Source organism: Pelophylax lessonae (assembly GCF_965119305.1).
Source record: "Pelophylax lessonae genome assembly, chromosome: 1".
NCBI classification, from domain to species: domain Eukaryota; kingdom Metazoa; phylum Chordata; class Amphibia; order Anura; family Ranidae; genus Pelophylax; species Pelophylax lessonae.
In genome coordinates, this window is record NC_138768.1 from 141,494,943 (window position 1) to 141,518,588 (window position 23,646).

The 23,646-nt window shown below is 45.9% G+C and overlaps 1 protein-coding gene across 1 annotated transcript in view; it reads left to right on the top strand.

Annotated features, from left to right (window-relative positions):
- Nucleotides 1-665: 665 nt before the first annotated feature.
- The window catches only part of FAM151B (family with sequence similarity 151 member B), a 150,927-nt gene continuing 127,946 nt past the window's right edge, over nucleotides 666-23,646 (top strand). The window contains exons 1-2 of the mRNA XM_082243681.1: nucleotides 666-823; nucleotides 10,244-10,372. Of these exons, the coding sequence (XP_082099807.1) occupies nucleotides 676-823; nucleotides 10,244-10,372 (277 nt within the window). The 5' untranslated portion in view covers nucleotides 666-675. The remainder of the gene's footprint in view (nucleotides 824-10,243; nucleotides 10,373-23,646) is intronic.

Consider the following 23,646-nt stretch of genomic DNA (forward strand, 5'->3'; position numbering starts at 1 on the left):
GACGGCAGCCTGGACCCGAGAGAAGTGTTTAGGTCTGACTTCATATTATATGGTTTTGGTAAATCTAAAGGAAGTTGCATGGCCAGCCTAATTCACACTATGTGCGGCAGCAGACGTTTTACTGCAATGTCACCACAGGGACACACCGGAAGCAAGTTTTACCTACTGTATGTGTACCATTAACACTGAAACCCGCTACAATACAGTGCAGTATACCAAATCACATGGTAATGTATGGCAGCGCACCGCACCGCTATACATTGTCATAAACTAAGTACGCGTTTTGTACACCTCCTAACGCAGCCAGCGTGGTGAATCTCTTTGTCAGCTCTGCGTTGCTGTGTGAAAACAGCCTTATGGTAAAAAAAAGCAAAAACCTGACTTTGGAACCACTTTAATCTCTCAAACAACAAACGTACGGACCATATAGTCCATACGTTTCATATAGTGACATTTTGTTACACAGACGTTTTGAGGAATTCTCTGAGCTACTTGATGCAGCCAAGGCGTCAATATTACTTATGGCCACTAGGGGGCGAACTTCGGTTTCTTTACCTGCACTTCACAGAGCAGAGCGGGAGGGCTGAAAAGCAGTGGAAGAAGCTCAGTGATTGGCCCCTGAAGTGCTGAGCCATGATTTGCTGTGCCGGGCTTGTCCCCGCCTCCTTCCTGTAGATGCGTACAGTGTGTATGTGGATGAGGAGAGCAGTGCGGTGCGGTGACCCCAGGGTGTCTATTACTTGTATGGTGGTCACGGCGGGCGCTTTCATTGCTTATTACAGGCTGTGCTGCTCTAGTGTGCCGGCTATGGAGGAGAGGCATGGTAAGCAGGGATCCTATCACACTGCAGCATCTTCTGCACTTTTCTATGAAGAAGTCCTTGTAATCATGGAGAGGACAGGCTCTGGGCTCCTCACTTTTCTTCTATCAGGCCCCCTTCATGTACAAGGAACTTCTGTTCTGGCTATTCCACATATAAAGCAGACTATTAACTCCAGTGGGCTGCCCTACGCACCTTTGTGGCCCTAAAGTAGCTCCAACACCCTTTTGGGTGAAAAGCTTCATGGGATTTTTAAAGACTGTCACTCAACAATCATACAGCATTTGGGCTGCCATTTAAAATAAATGGAACACAAATGCGCGTTTTGCAGCGATTGCCAAGCAGTGTGAACCGGGACTCTGCACACTACCTGTGGACATTATATATTTTTCTCTTTCCTTCATTGACAGACACAGTTCCTGATCTTCATTATTGGGTTATACTGCCCCCTACAGGAGTAGGACACTAGGCAGAAAAAGAATGTGACTACGCCTATGGGCAGTCCCAGGGGATATACTCCCTCTCCCTGCTATAGGTACTCAGATTTTTTCCTGCCTAGTCAGGATCTATTTTCTTGCTGGGAACCTTGGTCCTGGCAAAATGTTTCTTTTTAGATAGAAGTTTTTTTCTCCTGGTTTTTCCTGTAAGATTTAGGCCCCTTTCACACAGGCGGACCGTTCAGATCCGCCTGTTCGTTTTTTTGGCGGATCTGAACAGTCCCCCATGCATTCCTATGGGGCATTGGATGTCAGCGGAGACATGTCCGCTGACATCCGATCCGTCAAATCTGGACGGATGGAAACCCTATTTTCCATCCATCCAGCGGATCGGATGAGAACGGACCGACGGTCAGTTCCCATCCGATTACCCCCATAGAGATGCATGGTAACCTAACAGCTGTGTCTCCGCACACAGCGCGGAGACACAGCTGTCATCCTTCTGCTCAGTGGGGGATCGGCGGCTCGATCCCCCGCTGAGAAAAAGCAGAGTCCATCCGAAGGACGGAGTGTGTGAAAGGAACCTTACAATCAACTGCCAGACAGGCTGGATAATCTAGATCCAGTGGTCACCCCAGTCTTGCCAGCGCGCACGCAGACCTCATCTCCGCGCTAGGTCGGCCACGACATAGCCCCACCGGACAAGAGCTGGCCTGCAAGTTAAAGACCTTGTGAGGTCGCATACGACCGGGTCTCTGCCCGAGTCGCAGCGTTCCTCCTGGCCAACAGCCCCCCATTTCGATGGAGAGGAGGTTCTGCTTGGAGCGGTGCCCGTCTGGTTCCTGGTATGGTGAGTAGCTGTGTCCCCCCTCCCCCTGGAGGGTTTTGGTGTGGACGTGGGCCCTTCCTTGGGACAGTCTGACCCCCAGGTTCCCCTCCTTCCCATCCAAACTCCCCCCCCTCTTATGCTGGGGATTTGTGAGTGGTCTGGTACACCTCCTGGGGTGGGGGCAGGGCCCTTTGCTGGCGATGGGGGCAGGGGGGGAGTTGTACCTGGTAGGGGCTCTTGCCAGACCACCCCATCCTGCCTGGGCTTGTCCTTTAGGCCTAAGGATCCCACCTGGGAGCCTCGTAGTGCCGCCATTTTGCTGTAGCCTGTGTGTTTCTATGTTTGTGTAGTCTGATGGCCATTTTGCGTTGGTTTGCCATTGAAAATAGCTGTGGCAATTTTCATTGACAGACACAGCACCCACCCCTCTGTGGAGTTGTAATTCTTCTGACACTGCTTGTAACAAAACTGAGTACCTATAGCAGAGAAGGGGAGCATACCTCCTGGGACTTCCCATAGGCGTAGCCAGATTATTTTTCTGCCTAGTGTCCTACTCCTTAGGGGGCAGTATAACCCAATGGTTATGAAGATCAAGAGCGGTGTCCGTCAATGAACATCAGAGAAATGCATTTTAGGGTAAGTCAAAAATCCCATTTATAAAGCAAAGGCCACAGAGAATCAATTGGTGGGTTTTGAAATTTTTTTTTTTAAGTCACATGGCATTTGCACAGTTGGGGGAAAAAAATACTTTTTTTTTTAATTTTAATGCAAAAAAACACAATACATAACCCATTTTTTTTAAATATATAAGATGTCAGACCGTGTAAATAGATACTGAACATGTCACGCTTTAAAATTGCGCACGCCTGCGCAACGGTGACAAACTATGTATCTGTTACTATGCATAGGTGACGCTTCAAAAGCCTGTACAGGTTACCACTGTATATGTACAGAGGAAGTCTGGTGCTAGAATTACTGCCCATGATCTGTAGTTTGCGGCAATACCTCACGTGTGGGACGATCGCTGTGTGCGTGCGTGAGCGACGCATGCATTCGCCTTTGCGCGCCAGCACAGAGGAACGGGGGCATTTTACTTTTTTTTTTAATTTCTTTATTTAATTTTTTACACTGTTGCTTTATTTATTTTTTTTATGATATATATTTTTCATGATCATATTATATGCTGTCAAAAGGAATGTAAACATGCATGTGACAGCAATAGGCATGTGACAGGTACTCTTTATGGAGGGATCTGGGCTCTATAAAACCCCAAATCCCTCCTCTGCTCTTGAAAGCATTCAAAACGCCAAGATAGGCATTTTTGAATACTTTTAATTTTCAAAAAAATGGCACTGTTGGCATCACTTCTGGGTTACCATTGCGGAGACTGATCAAAGTAGCTAGTAGCTCGGGTCTCCCCTCCCGCTGCTTGTAATGGCAACCGAGTGGCTAGTTAGCAGCTCCGGTTGCTGTTACAGGAGAGACAACCGTCTGCTCTAAAAAATGGTACTGCAGGCATCACCCAGGTACAACCACTTGAAGTCAAATGACGCCCCAAGTACGGGATTTGGGGGCAAGTGGTTAAGGAGAACCAGGCACTACCGCTAAAGATGTTCACACAGCCGTACAGAAGTGTACACGCATGTGTGGGCCGTGTTTAGGGGGGTGTACAGGGGTTTCATGCATCCCTGTGCAGCCAGTCTCATTCATTTCAGTTGGAAGGAAAGCAAGGGGAGTCGGGACTTTAAATGAGGTTACAAAGATTTTTGTATCTCCATCCCTAATATCAACATGAAAAAAAGGTTTTTTTTTTGGGACTTTAAATGAGGCGTGTGATTAAAATGACCATAAATTACATAAGAGTATATGTGCATACACATCCAAACAAAAAACATGAATTGGTGCACATGTAATTTGATTTATTTGTATGCACGGTTGTAACATCATAAAGCCAGTGAATGCAATACAATAAATCCCAATAAACGGAGCATATCATAAAAGTATACAAATACAAATCACAATAAGTATAAAATCAACTGTAAAAACATTGTGCAACAAGGTAGTACATAATCCATAGAGATTGCATCATGTATGCTCTACGCGTTTCGTGTATGTAACATTTCCTCAGGAGCTGGTGCAATAGGTTAACTATAAAAAAGGAAATAACATGAAAGTCACAATGCATATAACAGTGTAGATGCCCATTGGGAAAAAGTATTTGGTATATAGAGTTGCTTACAATTGAATTGAAGCTGTTATCTCAAGGGACTCGCCATGGAAGGTCCTCTATACCATCCGCCCCGGGAGCTGAGGGAGCAATACCAGGCACGCATGGGGGTGAACAATGGAAATGCAGTAAAAGAGTCTTGGTAGTAGGAGGGATAATAAGCATCTCAATAATTCATCCGAAGTAGTTTCTAAAATTGGGTTAAATGTGTATGTTGTAGTAAATTATATATTATATTGTAAATAATAATATAATAGCCAATTATTGAGTTGAGAAGATTGATGAGCTCCCAAAGCCAAGAAAAGAAGCAGAGTAGCAAAACCAACATAAAGTGCCCCAAAAGTGTATACATGCTGAGAGTATCGGTAGAAGTGTTGGTAAAACAATGATAAGATTGAATGATGGTGAACATAGGGTGGATAAAGAGCATCCCCAGTATAGCACACGGTGAAAAGTATGAAACAGAGTAAATGAAAAATAAAATTAAGTGCAATAATAGTTGAGCCTGCACAAATGCCCCCATAGCAAGCAGCTTGCTGTGGGGAGGGGGAGCCAGGCGTGTCGGTAAGGGACCTGAGAAGAGGAGGATATGGGCTGCTCTGTGCAAAACTACTACACAGAGCAGGTAAGTATATGTGTTTTTTTTTTATAAAAGTAAAGGTTTGCAATCAACTTAAAGTGATTGTAAAGTCTCATAAAAAAAATAAATTAACAAACATGTTGTACTTACCTCCTCTATGCAGTGGTTTTACACAGAGCAGCCTGGATTCTCTTCTTGGGTCCCTTTTCGCTGCTCCTAGCCCCTCCCTTCAGTCGAGTGCCCCCACAGCAAGTAGCTTGCTATGGGGGCACCTGTGCTGAGCTGCAGCTCCGTGTGTCCATTCATGTGTCCTCTATCTCCTGATTGGCTGGCTGACTGACTTTGACAGCCATGGGAGCCAATGGCGCTGCAGCTGTGTCTCAGACAATCAGGAGAGAGAGTCCCAAGCGACCAGGGACTCGTGGACATCGCTGGACAGAGATGGGGTTCAGGTAAGTATTAGGGGGTGCTGGAGAGGCTGCTATACACAGGTTTTTTTATCTTAGTGTATAGAATGCATTAAGATAAAAAGCCTTCTGCCTTTACAACCCCTTTAAGTAGGCCTGTGTGAACGGCACCTTAGACTAAGGTGAGACCATTTAGTCTTAGAACTTGTTCTCGCGTGCAGTAGATCTTGTTGCGTCTCGTCGTGCTTTTTTTCAAATTTCATGTCTGAGGTTCACAACCTTCTTCCCGACTTTAGAGCCTAAGTTTAGTTTTTAAAAAAATCTATAAGTATAGTATGATTTCTATGAATGGAGGAGGTGGGGCAGACAAAATCTGCACTCCTGATGAATGCATTTGACAGGTCTATTAACCCCCACCACACTGGAAGATCACAACTGCAGGGATAGAAAGGGGAATGGAGGACTTCTATTTTCCATCCGTCCAGGGGATGGGATCGGATGAGAGCGGACAGGCGGTCCGCTCTCCCCCATAGAGTTGCATTGGGATCTGACACCTCCCTCTCCGCACACAGAGCAGAGAGGGAGCCGTCACCTTCCTGCTCAGCGTGGATCTGTGCATCGATCCCCCGCTGAGCAGCACGGATCTGCCTACGGAGGCGGACCGTGTGAAAGAACACTTACTGGAATTTTTAAAAATGTTATCTTCCCAAAGAAAAATATCCCACTCTTCACAATCACACCTTATTCTTATCATCAGTTTTCGGCACCACCTGCAGTATATTTGTGAGCAACTATTTTCAAGGATGAAGCACACGAAGGGCTAAATTAGAACTTGTGGTGCACCAAAATTAAAATTTTGGTGCTGAAACCGAAAATTCTTAATGTACTTGGCCAAAACCGAAAATTACAGTTTAAAGTTATTGTAAAGTTTATTTATTTTATTTTTTTTTCAATAACAAACATGTTATACTTACCTCCTCAATGCAGTTGGTTTTGCACAGAGCAGCCTGGATCCTCCTCTTCTGGGGTCCCTCGTTGCTGCTCCTGGCCCCTCCCTCCTGTCTAGTGCCTCCACAGCAAGCAGCTGCAGCTCCGTGTGTCCATTCAGACATGGAGCTGCCATTCGGCCCCGCCCCTCTCTTCTCCTGATTGGCTAATTTACTTTGATTAACAGCCGCGGGAGCCAATGGTGCCGGGCCTGTGTCTCAGCCAATCAGGAGGGAGAGTCCCGGACGGCCAAGGGACTCGTGAACAGAGATGGAGCTCAAGTAAGTATAGGGGGTGTTGGGGAGGCTGCTACACCCAGAAGGTTTTTTTTTTTATCTTAATGCAAAGAATGCATTAAGATAAAAACCTGCCTTTACAACTCCTTTAAAAAATATTTATATATTTGACTTTTTCATTAAAGCGGAGTTCCGGCCTCAAAATCGATTTTGGGCCATCCGCTTGCTAAGGGGAACCTGAAAAAGGAATGGATAATGGCGATTTTTTTTTTTTTTGGTCACTTACCTTATTATAGAAGAAAATATACTCCCCTTCCTTCCACTTCCTCCCTCTGCGGCCGCGGCCTGCTCCGTCACTTCCGGTTTGCGATGATTCCTGGGAGCTGAACGTGAAGGCACGGTATTCACTGCTAAACAGCTTCTGGGCATGCCCAGAAGCTGTGCAGGGATGCCGTGCCTGCACCGGAAGTGACGAGCGGGGCCGGTGCAGTGCATTGTGGGACTCCGACGTCACGAAGAGGACACGGAAGAGGACACGAAGAGGGACGCTACGGCTTCAGCTGCCCACACCTGAGATGGCAGCGCTGGAGAAGAAATTTTCAAGGTAAGTATTTCTTCTTACAGGTAAGTGCGACCCGCCACAGTTCAGAGGCTATCCATTATGGAATGTACTAGCCCTGACTGTCTCGGGGGTATTTTTAGCTCAAATTGACCCCCAAGGCCGGAACTCCGCTTTAATATCATGAATTTAAAAGACTATGAATTTGATGGCCATTATCGGCACCTTCAGCGCAAGAAAAGCTCAAGAAAAATGCATCCTGCTTGATGCATTTTTGGTCAGTTAAAAAACCGCACCAAAAACGCACCTCCCCGTTAAAATGCATTGGAAACACAGCAAGACGCATCAATAACGCACTCGTGTTACATTTTACATGCGGTTTTAGAGTCACATGAACTATAAAAAACACACCACAAGCAAGTGGTTTCGGCACCATAATTGACATCTTTTTCTCTATTGGAAAATAACCCTAATTAGATAATAACCCTAATTTGGGCTGCTAATTTTCGGCAGCTGAAATTTTGGTGCATCTCTGTTTAGAACTAAAATATCTGAGGAGCACCTTGAGAATGCATTGAGAATTTCTACTACATTCATTGAACCAGATATTGATGTGAAAGTTTATCATAAAGTGTCAAATATCGCACTAGTTTTATGTTGCCCTCTTTTACTTTTTATAATAACAAATATTACAAAAAATGAAGTTTTATTACTCAGGTACATTATCCATATCAGTGTTCGTTAACTTGTGATCTACCCGACTTTTTCTGCTCATCAGCTATTCTTATTGTTAGTGTACACATAAAGTGTGGACCAACATAATGTCTCTTCTTTTAATGTGGTCCAGGAAGGTCAAAAGTTTGGACACCCCTGCTCTACATTGTCCCACACTTTTCACAGAGCCTACCTTCTAAACTACAGAGGTGCTAAGAGGAGGCGTTTCAGAAGGTCAGTACAGCTTGCAGTCAGCAAGGTACCATGGGATACAGTCAGGTCCATAAATATTGGGATATCGACACAATTCTAATATTTTCGGCTCTATACAACACCACAATGGATTTGAAATTAAACAAACAAGATGTGCTTTAACTGCAGACTTTCAGCTTTAATTTGAGGGTATTTACATCCAAATCAGGTGAACGGTGTAGGAATTACAATAGTTTGTATATGTTCTGCCCACTTTTTAAGGGACCAAAAGTAATGGGGCAATTGGCTGCTCAGCTGTTCCATGACCAGGTATGTATTATTCCCTCATTATCCCATTTACGAGGAGCAGATAAAAGGTCCAGAGTTTATTTCAAATGTGCCATTTGCATTTGGAATCTGTTGCTGTCAACTCTCAATATGAGATCCAAAGAGCTGTCACTATCAGTGAAGCAAGTCATTGTTAGGCTGAAAAAACAAAACAAACCCATCAGAGAGATAGCAAAAACATTGGGTGTGGCCAAATCAACTGTTTGGAACATCCTTAAAAAGAAAGAACGCATCGGTGAGCTCAGCAACACAAAAAGACCCGGAAAACCACAGAAAACAACTGTGGTCGATGACTGAAGAATTCTTTCCCTGGTGAAGAAAACACCCTTCACAACAGTTGACCAGATCAAGAACACTCTCCAGCAGGTAGGTGTATGTGTGTCAGATCAAGAACACTCTCCAGGAAGTAGGTGTATGTGTGTCAAAGTCAACAATCAAGAGAAGACTTCACCAGAGTGAATACAGAGGGTTCACCACAAGATATAAACCATTGGTGAGCCTCAAAAACAGGAAGGCCAGATTAGAGTTTGCCAAACAACATCTAAAAAAGCCTTCACAGTTCTGGAACAACATCCTATGGACAGATGAGACCAAGATCAACTTGTACCAGAGTGATGGGAAGAGAAGAGTATGGAGAAGGAAAGGAACTGCTCATGATCCGAAGCATACCACCTCATCAGTGAAATATGGTGGTGGTAGTGTCATGGCGTGGGCATGTATGGCTGCCAATGGAATGGTTCTCTTGTATTTATTGATGATGTGACTGCGGACAAAAGCATCAGGATAAATTCTGAAGTGTTTCGGCAATATTATCTGCTCATATTCAGCCAAATTCTTCAGAACTCATTGGACGACGCTTCACAGTGCAGATGGACAATGACCCGAAGCATACTGTGAAAGCAACCAAATAGTTTAAGTGAAAGAAGTGGAATGTTATGCAATGGCCAAGTCAATCACCTGACCCTGAATCCGATCGAGCATGCATTTCACTTGCTGAAGACAAAACTGAAGGGAAAATGCCCCAAGAACAAGCAGGAACTGAAGACAGTTGCAGTAGAGCACTGGCAGAGCATCACAAGGGATGAAACCCAGCGTCTGGTGATGTCTATGCGTTCCAGACTTCAGGCTGTAATTGACCTGCAAAGCATTTGCAATCAAGTATTAAAAAGTGAAAGTTTTTGATTTATGATTGTTAATCTGTTCCATTACTTTTGGTCCCTTAAAAAGTGGGAGGCACATCTCCAAACTGTTGTAATTCCTACATCCTTCCCCTGATTTGGATGTAAATACCCTCAAATTAAAGCTGAAAGTCTTCAGTTAAAGCACATCTTGTTTCATTTAAATCCATTGTGGTGTATAGAGCCAAAAAGATTAGAATTGTGTCGATGGTCCAATATTTATGGACCTGACTGTATATGGTCCTTAGAAATTTAAAGTAAAAAGCAGAGGAGGAGCTGCACACTGAAGGTAAAAAAACATTTAGTATGCAGCTCCCCCGTAGCCCCCTTTTAATACTTATCTGAGCCCTATCGCAATTAATTTGAGTGAGAGTGGCTGATGATCTGGGTCTCTGCCTCCTCATTGGCTGAGAGACAGCAGCAGGAGCCAAAGCCAATCACAGCCAATGAGGAGTAGTGGGGGCAGGGCAAAACCCATTCGGTGTGTCTTATGGACACACTGAGCAGGGCTCAGGAGTGAGAACGCACGAGTGCCCCCATAGCAAGCAGCTTGAGAGAAGAGGAGGAGCCAGGAAAAGCACAAAGCAGGTAAGCATAGAATATTCGTTTTTTTTTTTTTTTAAATATATATATATATATATATATATATATATATACATTAGCAGCCATTAATGGACGCTATAACGAAATCCTGTTTTTAAAAGTTTTTTTTTCTGTTATACGTTGAAGGAGGTCGATGGAATGAAGATATTCTAGATTATTTCCTGAGCAAAGGACTAATAAAAAACAAAGATGGAATAGAAATTATGTGGGAGCATGCTGCAAACAGCAAGGACAAGTTACACCATGCATTAGAGAGTGAGTATGACATTGCACATATATGGTGGGGTATTTCATGCAAGTTGATATTTTCTGTATGTCAAAATTTAAGTAGGTGGGTATGAAGTAACCTCGATAAAGGATTACCTATAGCGCTTGCTCAATACTAAAGTGCAAATATATAATATAAACAATCCTATAATACTTCAAAAAAAATTATATAGTGCATAAGGTTTGTGCAAAAAAAAAAACAGGTGAAAAAATTCATGTGATATACAAAAACAAAATGCTCATTCAATAAATTGCACACTATAAATAAATATATAAAATGTATATATAAAAAAAACAGAAAAATATTCAAGTTCATACGTAGTGCATGAGATATGTAAATGATCTCATAAATGTTCCACACAGTTCATATATAAATGTGACTTCTTATGAAAAAAGTTCAAACGTATTTAGATAAATCTGTGCAGTGCAAATGTGCAGGTGCTCAGTGCCAAGCTCTCCAATCAGATATTGGTGTCAGTTTTTGATTTTCACCATGGCTAATAGTAAAATTGCTCACTCACCAGACCAAGTGAGTCTGATATGCCTTATGGCACTAAGACCACATATGCTTAAATGACCCCCAGGGCCGGGATGGGTTCTCTCCGGGTGAGTGCCTCCTCTTTAATCCAGTGGTATCACTCCTCCGCTGCTCTCATCCGGCCGGATATGTTTAAAAGGGAAAACTCCAAATAGTGCAGTAACATTTAAAAGTATCTTTATTGCACATAAATCCAAAACAGTTCACACGATCCAATTACAGGTAAAAAAACAAGTAAAACCGCTGTCACATATAGAGCTGTGGAGTGGAGAGCAGTTATTACCGGTTTGCGTTCCACCCAGCTCATGTGACGTCACGATGTGCGTTCCACCTAACGCGTTTCGTAATTGGCTGACGTCTTCAGAGACCTTTTCCCTTTTAAACCTATCCGGCCGGATGAGAGCAGGGGAGGAGTGATACCACTGGATTAAAGAGGAGGCACTCACGCGGGGGGAACCCATCCCGGCCATGGGGGTCATTTAAGCATATGTGGTCTTAGTGCCATAATGCATATCAGACTCACTTGGTCTGGTGAGTGAGCAATTTTACTATTAGCCACGGTGGAAATCAAAAAGTGACACCAATATCTGATTGGAGAGCTTGACACTGAGCACCTGCACATTTGCACTGCACAGATTTATCTAAATACGTTTGAACTTTTTTCACAAGAAGTCACATTTATATATGAACTGTGTGGAACATTTATGAGATCATTTACATATCTCATGCACTACGTATGAACTTGAATATTTTTCAGATTTTTCAGTTTTTTTATATATGCATTTTATATATTTATTTATAGTGTGCAATCTATTGAATGAGCATTTTGTTTTTGTATATCACATGAATTTGTTCACCTGGTTTTTTTTTTGCACAAACCTTATGCACTTTAATATAAGCACCAATATATCATTTTTTTTAAAGTATTATAGGATTGTTTATATTATATATTTGCACTTTAGTATTGAGCAAGCGCTATAGGTAAACCTTTATCAAGGTTAATTCATACCCATTCACTAGCACTTTACTATAGCAGCTGTTTCCCACCCCTTTTTGTTTTTTTAGTTTTTCTAGTTTATAGGGTGATCCATTGGCGCGGGGGATATACTACCAGTATATCATACTTTCGCATTGCCAGAGTAGGTGGCTGTGTTGCCAGCTGATGAGCAGCTGATCATTGCTTGAGGTATGGAGGTTGCCATTTGCTGAACTTCCCTTGTGAAAATGCTAGTTGCTTGGCTGTTCTGGTTTTCTTTTTTTTTTAAAACAGTGAGGTTTATTGAAACTTTTGGTACAATACAAAAATAAACCGTGCATTGAAACTGCAATCAGATTCATAACACATTGGGGTACAAAAATACAAATATACAAAGTGATTAACACCAAGAAACAGAACAGACATAGTAAAAATAAGGCAGTAGTCAGTGGCTCTCCGTCGGCCCAACACTCGAACAGAAAATATCGATTCAACAGGGGCGGTCAGCATAAAGTAGTTACCCACTGCATTACTGAGCCGTATCAGGGCACTGCACCCATTTGTCCCAAATCTTGTTGAACTTCTGAGGGCACCCCCTATGTTTATATAAAAGTTTATGAAATGGGATGACACTATTAATTTCCTTAATCCACAATCCTAGAGTAGGAGGAGTAGGTCTCATCCACCTCCTGGCTATCAATTTACGTGCTATAAACAACGTTTCCTGAAGAAATATGACAGTGGACTTGGGCATCTCTCCATCCGGGTAGACCCCCAGGAGACACTCCTTAGGGGAGAGTTGTAGAGGAGACCCCATCTTGTCATGCAGAAATGTGACTACTTGTTGCCATAGAGTCTGTAATTGGGGACAGCTCCACAATAGATGAAAGAAGGAAGCATCAGGGTCTCCGCACATAGGACAAGAAGGGACCAAGTCAGGGTGATATTTGGACAGTCTAAGTGGGGTGAGATAAGCCTGGTGTATTATAAAGGTCTGGGTTAGGCGATCCGACAGTTTTGGCGACACTCTGCGGCACGTCTCCAGGGCATCCTCCCATTCCTCATCCTCCATGGCCCCCACACTGCGCTCCCAGCGGGTCTTAAGTGCAAAAGCCAAAGTGGTCGAGGAAGGTGTGTGAAGTTCAGAGTAGAACATGGAAATGAGGTGACTGGGTTCTGTACTTTTAACAATCTCAAGGGTGGTAACCGATTCTAGCTCAGGAGGGCCGTCAGGGAATTGAGATCTATAGGCATGGGAGAGCTGTAAGTATCTGTAGTGCATGGGGCCCTGGAGCGCAAACTGGTCTTGCAAGGTCTCGTAAGACCGCAGACCAGTGGTCGTGGAGATATGGCTAAGGAGAAGAATACCCCTCCCGCTCCATACCGACAGGTCAGGGATGGAAAGGAACTCACGCAATGTACTATTATGCCACAGAGGGGTGAATGTGTGAAATGGAGGGCACCGAAGCCTGGACGCTACCACCTCCCAGATCCGACAATAGTGGTATAGAAGAGATCTGGGGCACAGGGGCTCCGGCGAGCCCCTGACGCCCCTAAGGATAACTAGGAGGGGGTCCCCGAGGGGGTGAGCCCACCCAGGGCAGAGCAGGGTCAAGAAGCGTTCTCTATCCGTTTTATCTATGTGAAAGAACTGGGACAACTGAGCTGCCAGATAGTACAGATTAAAATCCGGCAGGGCCAATCCCCCTAGATTTGTAGGATTCTTGAGTTTGCGCCAGGAGATCTTGTGCCGGTTAGCACCCCAAACAAAGGTCTTGAGGAGTGATTCCATCTGCTTAAACAGCCTGAGTGGCAGGTAAATAGGAGAGTGCCATACAACATAAAGTATTTTGGGAAGGAGAATCATTTTAATTAAATTGACTCTACCCATCACTCCCAGAGGTAATTTGGACCATACTTGAATTTTAGCCTTAAGCAGAGGGAACAAGGGTTGAACGTTATCCGGGACATAATCTGCTGAGTTAGCTGTCACTTGAATCCCTAAGTATTTAATGCGGGATACACATTGTAAGGCCGGGTTTGCGGGGGCGATCGACTGCGGGCTCTCGTCAAGCGGGAGAATTTGTGACTTATCCCAGTTTATCTGAAAACCGGAGAATCGTCCATACCGTTCAATTAAAGAAAGGGCCGTGAGTAGGGATTCTCGAGAGTCTTCCAAATATAACAAAGTGTCATCCGCATACATGCTGATCTTCTCCTCCAGCGGTCCCTTACGTAGGCCTCGAATCCCGGGATGTGCTCTAATGGCCATCGCCAGGGGTTCCGTGGCCAGGGCATACAGCAGGGGGGAGAGGGGGCACCCCTGTAGAGTGCCACGGGATAAAGGGAAGGCGGTCGACTGCCAGCCATTTGCCAGGACCCTAGCTACCGGGGCGCTATATAGAAGTTTGACCCACTTAATAAAATTGGGTCCAAAGCCGTATCGGTCCAGACAGGTCCATAGAAATGGCCACTCTACCGAGTCAAATGCCTTAGCCGTGTCCAATGAGACCACCACCCTGCCACCCATTCCGTCGTGCTGTGCCTGGAGATTCATGAATAACCGGCGAAGGTTAAATGAGGTGTTCCTCCCAGGCATGAACCCGGCCTGGTCCGAGTGTATGAGTGAAAGGATCACCTTGTTAAGACGGAGGGATAAAATTTTCGCAAGGATTTTAGTGTCTACTGGGAGCAAAGAGATGGGACGGTAAGACTCTGGGGCGTGTACATCCTTGCCCGGCTTGGGAATGAGCACAATTAGCGCCTCCCGCATAGAAGGGGGTAGGGTTGCATCTTTGAATAGAGATTGAAACAAAGCCAATAATTTAGGAGAAAGGAGTTCCGAATATTGGGAGAAAAATTCAATCGGGAGGCCGTCCAGGCCGGGGGCCTTAGATCTAGGGAACTTGGACATGGCTGCTGCAATCTCTTCCACAGAGATGGGTGCCTCGAGGGTCGCCAACTGGTCGGGTGTCAAAGTGGGAAAGTCAATAGAGTCCAGAAAGTCATGCATGTCAGTGCAGTCAGCGGGAGCCCTAGGAGGTGTAAAGTGTACTAAAAAATGATCGGAAACACTGTGTCACCGCAGCAGGATCAGTGATCTCATTACCCAGGTCATCCTTCAAAGTAATAACTACCGGGGGCCTATCCTCACAATGAACTAAATATGCGAGGAGTTTCCCCGCCCGCTCACCATGTGCAAACAGATTCTGCTTCTGAAAAAACATCTTAGATTTCGCCTTCTCATATTCAAGTTGGGAAAGGACTTTAGAGGTCAATTTATACTGGGATTCATGTGCCGGAGTCGGGTCCGCCATAAAGGCCTGTTCAGCTTCAATTAGATTTGTCGTTGCCCTGGAGATCTCCCCAGCAGCCCGCGCTCTAACAGCCTTGATTTTGGAAATCATAGTGGATCTGGCGAACAGTTTAAATGCCTCCCACACCGCAGCCGGGGAGGCAGTGCCCTCATTATCAGAGAAGAATTGTGTCCAGGTCCCCTCAATGTCGTTCCCATCAGACACCAAGGGGAGCCAGGCGGGATTCAGGCGCCAGGCCGGGGGAGGTCTATTGCAGGGCAAGGACAACAGTATCCAATAAGGGCAGTGATCAGACAAAGTCCGTGGGGCGAAGCCTGCCGCCAGTAACCTGGGGAGCAGGGTTCGAGACAGCAATATCAGATCAATGCGTGACATAGAATGGTGTGCAGCCGAAAAACAGGAGTACGCGCGCTGAGCAGGGTATTTGCTGCGCCAAGAGTCGGCCAAACCAAAGCTCTCCAACAATCGGGAGAACCTGGTCGGGGACGACCCCGGCGGCGCCTGGGAGGCGCCACCGGATCTATCCAGACCCGAGTCCATCACATTGTTAAAGTCACCCAGCCAGATCACCGGGGCCCCCGGGCTCTGTGCCATAAACGCCAGTCCCTCCATAATAATCACAGCAGAGTAAGGGGGGGGCACATAGAAAGCCATCAGCAGCATCAATTCCCCATAGACTGACGTTTTAAGAAAGACATATCTACCCATTGGGTCGACCTGAGATCCTAGGAGCTGGAAGTGTACCGATTTGGCCACCAGTAGCGCCACACCCCTGGAGTGCGAGCTATAAGCAGAGTGCTGCACCCAGCCAACCCAGGGCCGTTTGAGAGACTGTTGTACACGGCCCTCCAAATGTGTCTCCACCAGAACTATAATATCAGCCCGTACACGGCGTAGAACATTAAAGACAGCCGTCCGTTTAATCTTATCGCGCATACCCCTGACATTCCACGTCAACAATTTCAATGCAGCCATGGCAGGGGTAATACGGAGCGTGGAGCGGAGGCTCCCAGGATCTCAGGCAATAAGGCCACAGAACTAACAAGTCCACGGCCATACACTAGCAGTAATAAACGGCAGCAAAAGAGCAGATAATTAGTACTTGAGGTCAATGTGCATAGAACAGAAACAGTAAAGAGATTGTACCAAATATAAACCGTAAACAATGGTAATACCCCAATCCCCCCTCCCTGCCCTGCACCAACCCCAACTTGTGCGGGCATGTTCCCAAACAAGTGCCTCAACCAGAACAGGCCCACATGCGACTGGTAAAGAGCAAGATCAGGAGGCCAGGGACCCCCAGGGTATTCAGCAAAAATACAGCAAAATACAATTAGGACAAGCAAGGGGGCCCGGGGGCCCAGGTCCAGCAGAAGTCGCAGGGGGCAACAGGGGAGTTGGGCACAAACACACGCCTTAGCGGGTGTAGGGGGCGAAAACCAACAGGTGTATCGCTGGGTAGCAAAGCCTATGGGCAGGTGGAAATCCATAGGGAGAGAACAGAAGAATCAGTTCCATCTGTGGAGCTAGGGCGCTCCGCCGGTCAAACACAGGAGCAGTATGCAGGGAAATGAGGGGGGAGGGGGGGAAGGGGGATGTAAAGTCTTGAGTTCCGCAGGATCTACAAAACCCCCTCCACCCCTACAGCAGCTGTAGGTATAGGCAATCAGGGAGAAAGTATCATGAAGTCGCCAGGGCAAGGTGGTCAGGCTCTAGCTTCCAGTCCTTCTAACCAGGAGATGGCGGCTTCCGGATCCTCAAAGAAGTGGGCTCGGTCCTCACCCTCCACTCGAAGACGGGCCGGATACAACATAGAGTATTTGATATTCTTGATACGCAGCCTGCGTTTGACCTCCAAAAAGCTCTTGCGGCGCCTCTGGACCTCAGCAGAGAAGTCGGGGAAAATCGCTATTTTGTGATTTCCAAATGGAATGTTCCCCTTAACTCTGGCCAGGCGCAATATGGCATCTCTGTCCCGATAGTTCAGGAATTTAGCGATGAACGTGCGGGGGGGTGCACCCTGAGGGGGGGGACGCCCGGAGAGGCGATGTGCACGTTCCACAACAAAAGTGGGTGAAAAGGATTCTCTGCCATATGTCTGAATGAGCAATTGTTCCAAATAGGATGAGGGGTCTGCACCTTCAGAGCCCTCCGGGAGGCCAATGAACCGCAGGTTACAGCGGCGCAGCCTATTCTCCATGTCATCTTGTTTTTGGAGGATAAGGTGTACTTGTTGCTGCAGCCTGTCTGAGGAGCTTTGCAATGGGGGGAGGGAGTCTTCCACCTCGCTAATTCTGTGTTCAGCCTCACCAACTCTGTCCCTTAGCTTCTGCATATCCTGACGCATCAGAGATATATCTACCTTCACCTCCTCGATTTTAGTTGTCAGCATGGTCTGGCAAGTGGCAATCGCTTCCAAAACCTTGGATGTAGCAGGGCTCTCAGGCTCCTCCGCCACAAGCGACGGGCCGGCGCCATCTTGGATCGGGGCCTCCTTCTCCAGCCTCCGGAATGCAGCCAGTTTTGCCGCGGCTTCAGAGCCTTTCTTCGGCGGAGACATGCGGAGGTCAGTGCCGCGGGTGTGCGGGAGATGAAGGAAGGATTATCGTGCCCGAAGGGCTGCAGGATTAGCGGTAAAGGATATGGGTCCGGCGGAGCTCCTCTCACACACGTCCTCTCACATGCTGCGCCCGGCTGTTCTGGTTTTCATTCTTAGACCCAGTGGGGAAGATTTGCTAAAACTGGAGAGTGCAAAATCTGGTGCAGCTCCGGTCAGAAACTAATTAGCTTCAAGGGTGGGATCAAGGTTTACACTGAGGCCGTTTTGAAATTGTGCAAGTTCAGCTCAACTTGCACGATTTCAAGCTGGCAATTTCACAGACATTTGTGCAGGTTCCTGCACAGATGTCTATTGAAATCCCCCCCCAAAGTCGCCAAAAGTAGTACAGAGAAGAAAATGCCAGGGCCAATCCTGTCCACACCACATCCAAAAAAGATAGGAACTGAAACCAGGACTTTATAGGTGTCCAACTCCCCCCGCCAGGGTACTAGTAAATCGTAACTGTATAAAAAATTATTATTTTATTGAATACAGATTAAAAAACCTCCAATCAATGGAGATGTATAGCATAGACTATAAGAACAATACATAACATAAGATCACAAAAAAAGAAAAAGGGGGAACTTGGGGGTACCTCCCTAATGACCATCAACCAGGATAGCCCAATAGCCAATAGCTCAGCGGACGGGACTGCAACCGATGCGTTTCGCCTTGTGGCTTCTTCAGCGGTGTTTACATAAGTGCTTCAAATAGGTTGGAGTATGTAGATAATATTGAAGTTAGTTATAGGAAAATCAGTGAGGTCACAACGAGCAAGTGAAGAGGACACCCACAGCCAGATCGAATGACCGGGACGAAGGGGGTCCCAAACACGAAGGTATGGAGGACCACCTCCTGGATGCCCAAAGACCAAATGGAAGGTAAAGAGGAGAACACACAACCTTTCCGTTTAAGGTGGATATCATACAATCTTCAATAGCTAATCTCCATACAGATAAGAGAAAAGGCCCTTTAACCGCTTGCCGACTGCTCACAGTATATTTACTGCGGCAGTCGGCCCCTCACAGGCAGAGTGACGTAGGTCTACGTCGCACGCCTTTGAGGCTCTGGGGAGCGAGCGCGCGCCCGTGGAGGCGCGCTCCCGCTCGGTCACGGACCCCCCCCCCGCGCGTGTGACCAGCGGACCCGATGTCCGCCGGTCACTCGGCGATCGGCGGGGGAGAAGGAGAATGTCAGGCAGCTTGTGTAAACAAGCCACCTGTCATTCTCCTCGCTGTAAAAACACTGATCACTCGGATCTAGTATGTAGATCCGTTGATCAGTGTCCTTACAGCTAGAGCCACAGCCAATCACAGTAAGAATCACGCCCCTAGGGACACACACAGCCCCTCCCTCCCAAATAAAGTTAACCCCTTCACTACCAGTGTATTTTTACAGTAACAGTGCATATATATAGCACTGATTACTGTAGAAATGTCACTGGTAACCCCAAAAGTGTCAAAAATGTCAGTCAAGGGTCCGATCTGTCCGCCCCAATGTCGCAGTACCGCAAAAAAAATCGCAGATCGCCGCCATTACACGTTAAAAAAAAAAACACCAAAAATGACAAAAATCTTTCCCTTTGTTAGTAAACGCGATAAATTTTGCGCAAACCAATCAAAATACGCTTTTTGCGATTTTTTTTTTTTTTTTTTTTTTTTTTTTTACCAAACATAGGTAGCATAAAACAAATTGGCCGAAAATTTTAAAAAATTTTGATTTTTACATTTTTTTTTGGGGAATTTCATATAAAAAAAATGTGAAAAATATTGTTATTTTTGCAAAATGTACGCTCTTTTTTTGTTTATAGCGCAAAAAGTAAAAATCGCACGGGTGATCAAATACCACCAAAAGAAAGCTCTGTTTGTGGGAAAAAAAGGACGCCAAATTTGTTTAGATACAGCGTCGCACGACCGCGCAATTGTCTGTTAAAGTCACGCAGTGCCGAATTGCAAAATACCCTCTGGTCGTTTAGCAGGAAAATCCTTCGGGGCTTAAGTGGTTAAGGGCTAAGGCATCAGTTGCTAGGGGGAGGCTAAAAGTGTTCAAATCCAAGCAAGTACACCTTGATGTAAAAATACTGGTCCACTCCAAAGGAAAGGAAGAAGGAAACGGGCGCCATGCTGGCACTTATTTTGGGAATCGGTGCGGCGCCGCAAAGTTGGCGTTGCACGGATTCGGACTGTGCAATTGCTGGCAATTGGCCCGATTTCACATGCGATTTGACGTGTCAAATCAGACCAATGTGAATGTTGGCTTATTGTCAAAGCTAAATTGAACATGGTGAAGTTAGAAGCTGATTGGCTATCGTGCACAACTGAACCTGATTTTGAGTGCTCCAGTTTTAGTAAATCTTCCCCATTTGCACAAGTATGCAGGTCAGCTATTCTAACTTTTGTGATTTGAAACTTGTTCCAGTTCTATAAACTGTATTGAAACAAGGGGCCCAAAATAACAGCCCATCAACTGACATTTTCAGTCAGTAATATGCAGTTTCTATATTTCTTACAGAACTGGTTTCCTTTTAAAAGACAAATATTCAAGGAAGCTGGCTTAAGAAAACCTAACTGCAGTTTTAGAGCAAAATAACCTTCTGTGTAAAAATACTTAAGGCCTATTCACACTTGAGCCAATTGTGGCGACGTGCGCTAAAACACGCCTTACTAAAAGAAACAGCAGTATACAGTATCTGTCATTGACATCCCCATCATGCTGTACAGTGGCACCACAGCACACCAAAAAGCAAGGTATGTTCATCGTGGTGTACTACGCTTCCAATAAAGGGTTATCTGCATTTTTGATTTGTTGTGGTGCTTTAGTAATAAACAAAAACTCTACTCGAGAGATGCTAAAATTCACATTTACTTCCTTAACCTCCCCAGAGAGCAGCTATGACTCATATGCCAACAACTAATTATTCTGGTTGTCAGGTTTTCTGTACTGAAAACTTAGATCTCAGATGATACAATTATTTTTTTTACAATATATTTGCACATGTTTACAGCATGGTCATACAACTGTTCGTTGTCTTTTTGCTTGTATCTGAAAATTTTCTTTAACCACTTCTGAACAGGAAGCCTTTCCCCCTTAATGACCAGGCTATTTTTTGCGTTTCGGCACTGCGTTATTTTAACAGACAATTGCGGGATCGTACGATGCTGTACCCAAATAAACCGATGTCCTTTTTTTCCCACAAATAGAGCTTTCTTTTGGTAGTGTTTGATCACCTGAATGATTTTTATTTTTTGCGCTATAAACAAATAATGAGCGACAATTTTGAAAAAAAAAAAAAGTATTTTTCACTTTCTGCTATATAACATCCCCCCCCCCCCCCCCCCAAAAAAAAAAAAACCAAAATAAATTGTTTCATCATTTTAGGCCAATTTGTATTCTGCTACATATTGTTAGTAAAAAAAAAATCCCAATAAGCGTATTTTGATTGGTTTTCGCAAAAGTTAACGTGTCTTAGGGGAAAGATTTGTCGTTTTATTTATTTTATAGTAATGGCGGTGATCAGCGATTTTTTTTTTTTTTTTTTTTTTTTTTAGCAGGACTGCAACGTTGCGATGTACAGATCGGACCCCTAACAGACACTTTTGCGGGGACCAGTGACGTTACTACAGTAATCAATGCTAAAAATATGCCCTGGTACTGTAATAATGACATTGGCAGGGAAGGGGTTAACCCATGGGTGAGCAAAGGGTTAAGTGTGAGCCTAGGGGGTGTTTTCTAACTGTGGGGGGGGGGGGTGGGCTTGTAAAATCAATACAGAAACCCATGTTCCTAAATGGGAGGAACACAGGAGCTCTGCATTGATTCCTGAGAGAACAACGGTCTATGTTTACAACAGCGGACCGTTGTTCTCTTCACGGGGAGCGATCGTGGGTGCCCGGCGGCAATTGCGGCCGCCGGTCCTGTGAATCGGCTTCCCCGCTGGCGAGTGGGAGCGCACGCCCCCAGGATTGCTCCCACGGACCGCCATACAGGTATGGCGATTCGCGGGAACCCGCCGCCATATAACTGCAGCGGCTGGTCGGCAAGTGGTTAACCAACTCAGTACCATTGTATATACAGTGGGTATAGAAAAGAATCGCCCCCTTTAAAATCATATTTTGCTGCTTTGCAGCCTGAAATGAAGACAGACACAGTTTTTTGTTTTTACCCAGTGCAACTTGTAGCATCCAAGTAAGCCCCGTTCACACTAAGGCGACCTGTGAGGGGGCCTGGTCGCCTCACAGGTCGCCGTAGGTCGCCTCCCATAGGGAAGCTGCGGACCCGTTCTAATAGGAGAGACACAAGTCGCTCCGACTTAGAAAAAGGGTCCGGAGCTTCTTTGGGGCGACCAGGAGGCGACCGCCATAGACTTCAATGTTATGAAGTCCGTGGCGGCCGCTCCGAGGTCGCGGCGCGCTGCTCGCACCGCGACCTCCGAAGTAGCGTCGCCCCTATGTGAACGGGGGCTCAAGATATAACATCAACATGTCAGAAAAAAGAATAAATCAAAAAATGGAATCACTGAGTTGGAAAAAGGATCACCCTCCTAAAAATGACTTTTCTCTAGCGCTCATCGACAGACGTAGTCCTCGGTGATACACCACCTTCGGGTTATGTTACCTCCGCAGGAGCAGGACTAGACAGGAAATTAAAAAGCTCTGGCCACACCCTAGGGGCAGTCCCAGAGGGTATATCCTCTCTCTCTCTGCCTCAGCAAATCAGTTATTTTCTGTCTAGTTAGGAGTAAGGACCTAGATACCTTGCTGGGATCTTAGGTCCTGGCAAGAATTTTTTTCTAAAAGGATTTTTGGACAGCTTTTTTTCTCCAGTGTTCCTGTGAGATCTTCAAGCAAGAAAGCTGAACTGGGCGACGGGCTGGATGTTGAGATCCGGTGGTCACCCCAGTTCAGCCTACGAGCGCGTGCAGGCCATAGCTCCGCGCTGGGTCGGCCGCGACAAAGTCCCATTAAAAGGACTGAACCCGCGAGTTAAACGTCTCGCTGAAACGCCAAAGACCATGAGTCACGGCGTCCGTATCGGTCGACAGCCCTCCCGCCCCGGTGGAGAGGGGTACTGTCAGGAGTTGGTGCCCGCCTGGTTCCGGTATGGTGAGTAGTATGTTCCCCCTTTTTTCCCTGACGGGTTTTGTGGTGAACGCGGGCCCCTCTCTGTATGGTAAGAAAGAGTTCTTTCTATCCTATAACATGTCACAAATCCTCCTACTTTGAGTGTGATTTTATGTGTGCAAAAAGCCAGGAGGCTTGGTTTGGGAGCTAACAATCTATTGTATACATGTTTTAAAGATGTAATCTGTGGCATTCTGGGAATCTTATGGTTAAGTATAAGCTACCTACCAGTCAGAAGCCATGGACATGTAGACTGCCTTCCAAGTCAGATCTCCAGCTAATAGCAGGCCTCCCGAACGGCCATGCGGTCCGCCAGGGCCGGTACCGCCAACCACGCCATATCCCCATGCAGAGAGAGTGTTGTGTGCCTGCAGCACACCGCTAGTCAGCACAGGCCGCCGCCATTTTTTTTGCTGGATCGCACGAGCCGCCATTTTGGCGTAGCCTCGTGTCTCCAGCATGGGGGCGGCCATGTTTGAGGTGATTCTACACCTCGTGGAGCTTGGGGGAGGCGCCGGAAGGCGTGCAGAGGGGCGGAGCCGCCTCCTTTCTTCCTGGGCAGCCAGCCAAAAGACTTCCTGTTTGTCTAAGACAGCGCTGTAAGCTGTTGCAGTTCAACTCTGAACATCAAGTGGTGAGCCTGGGGGTCTATCTCTCTCTCTCTCGATCGATAGGGATCCCTAGCAGGTAACACTAAGGGGTTTTTTTGTGG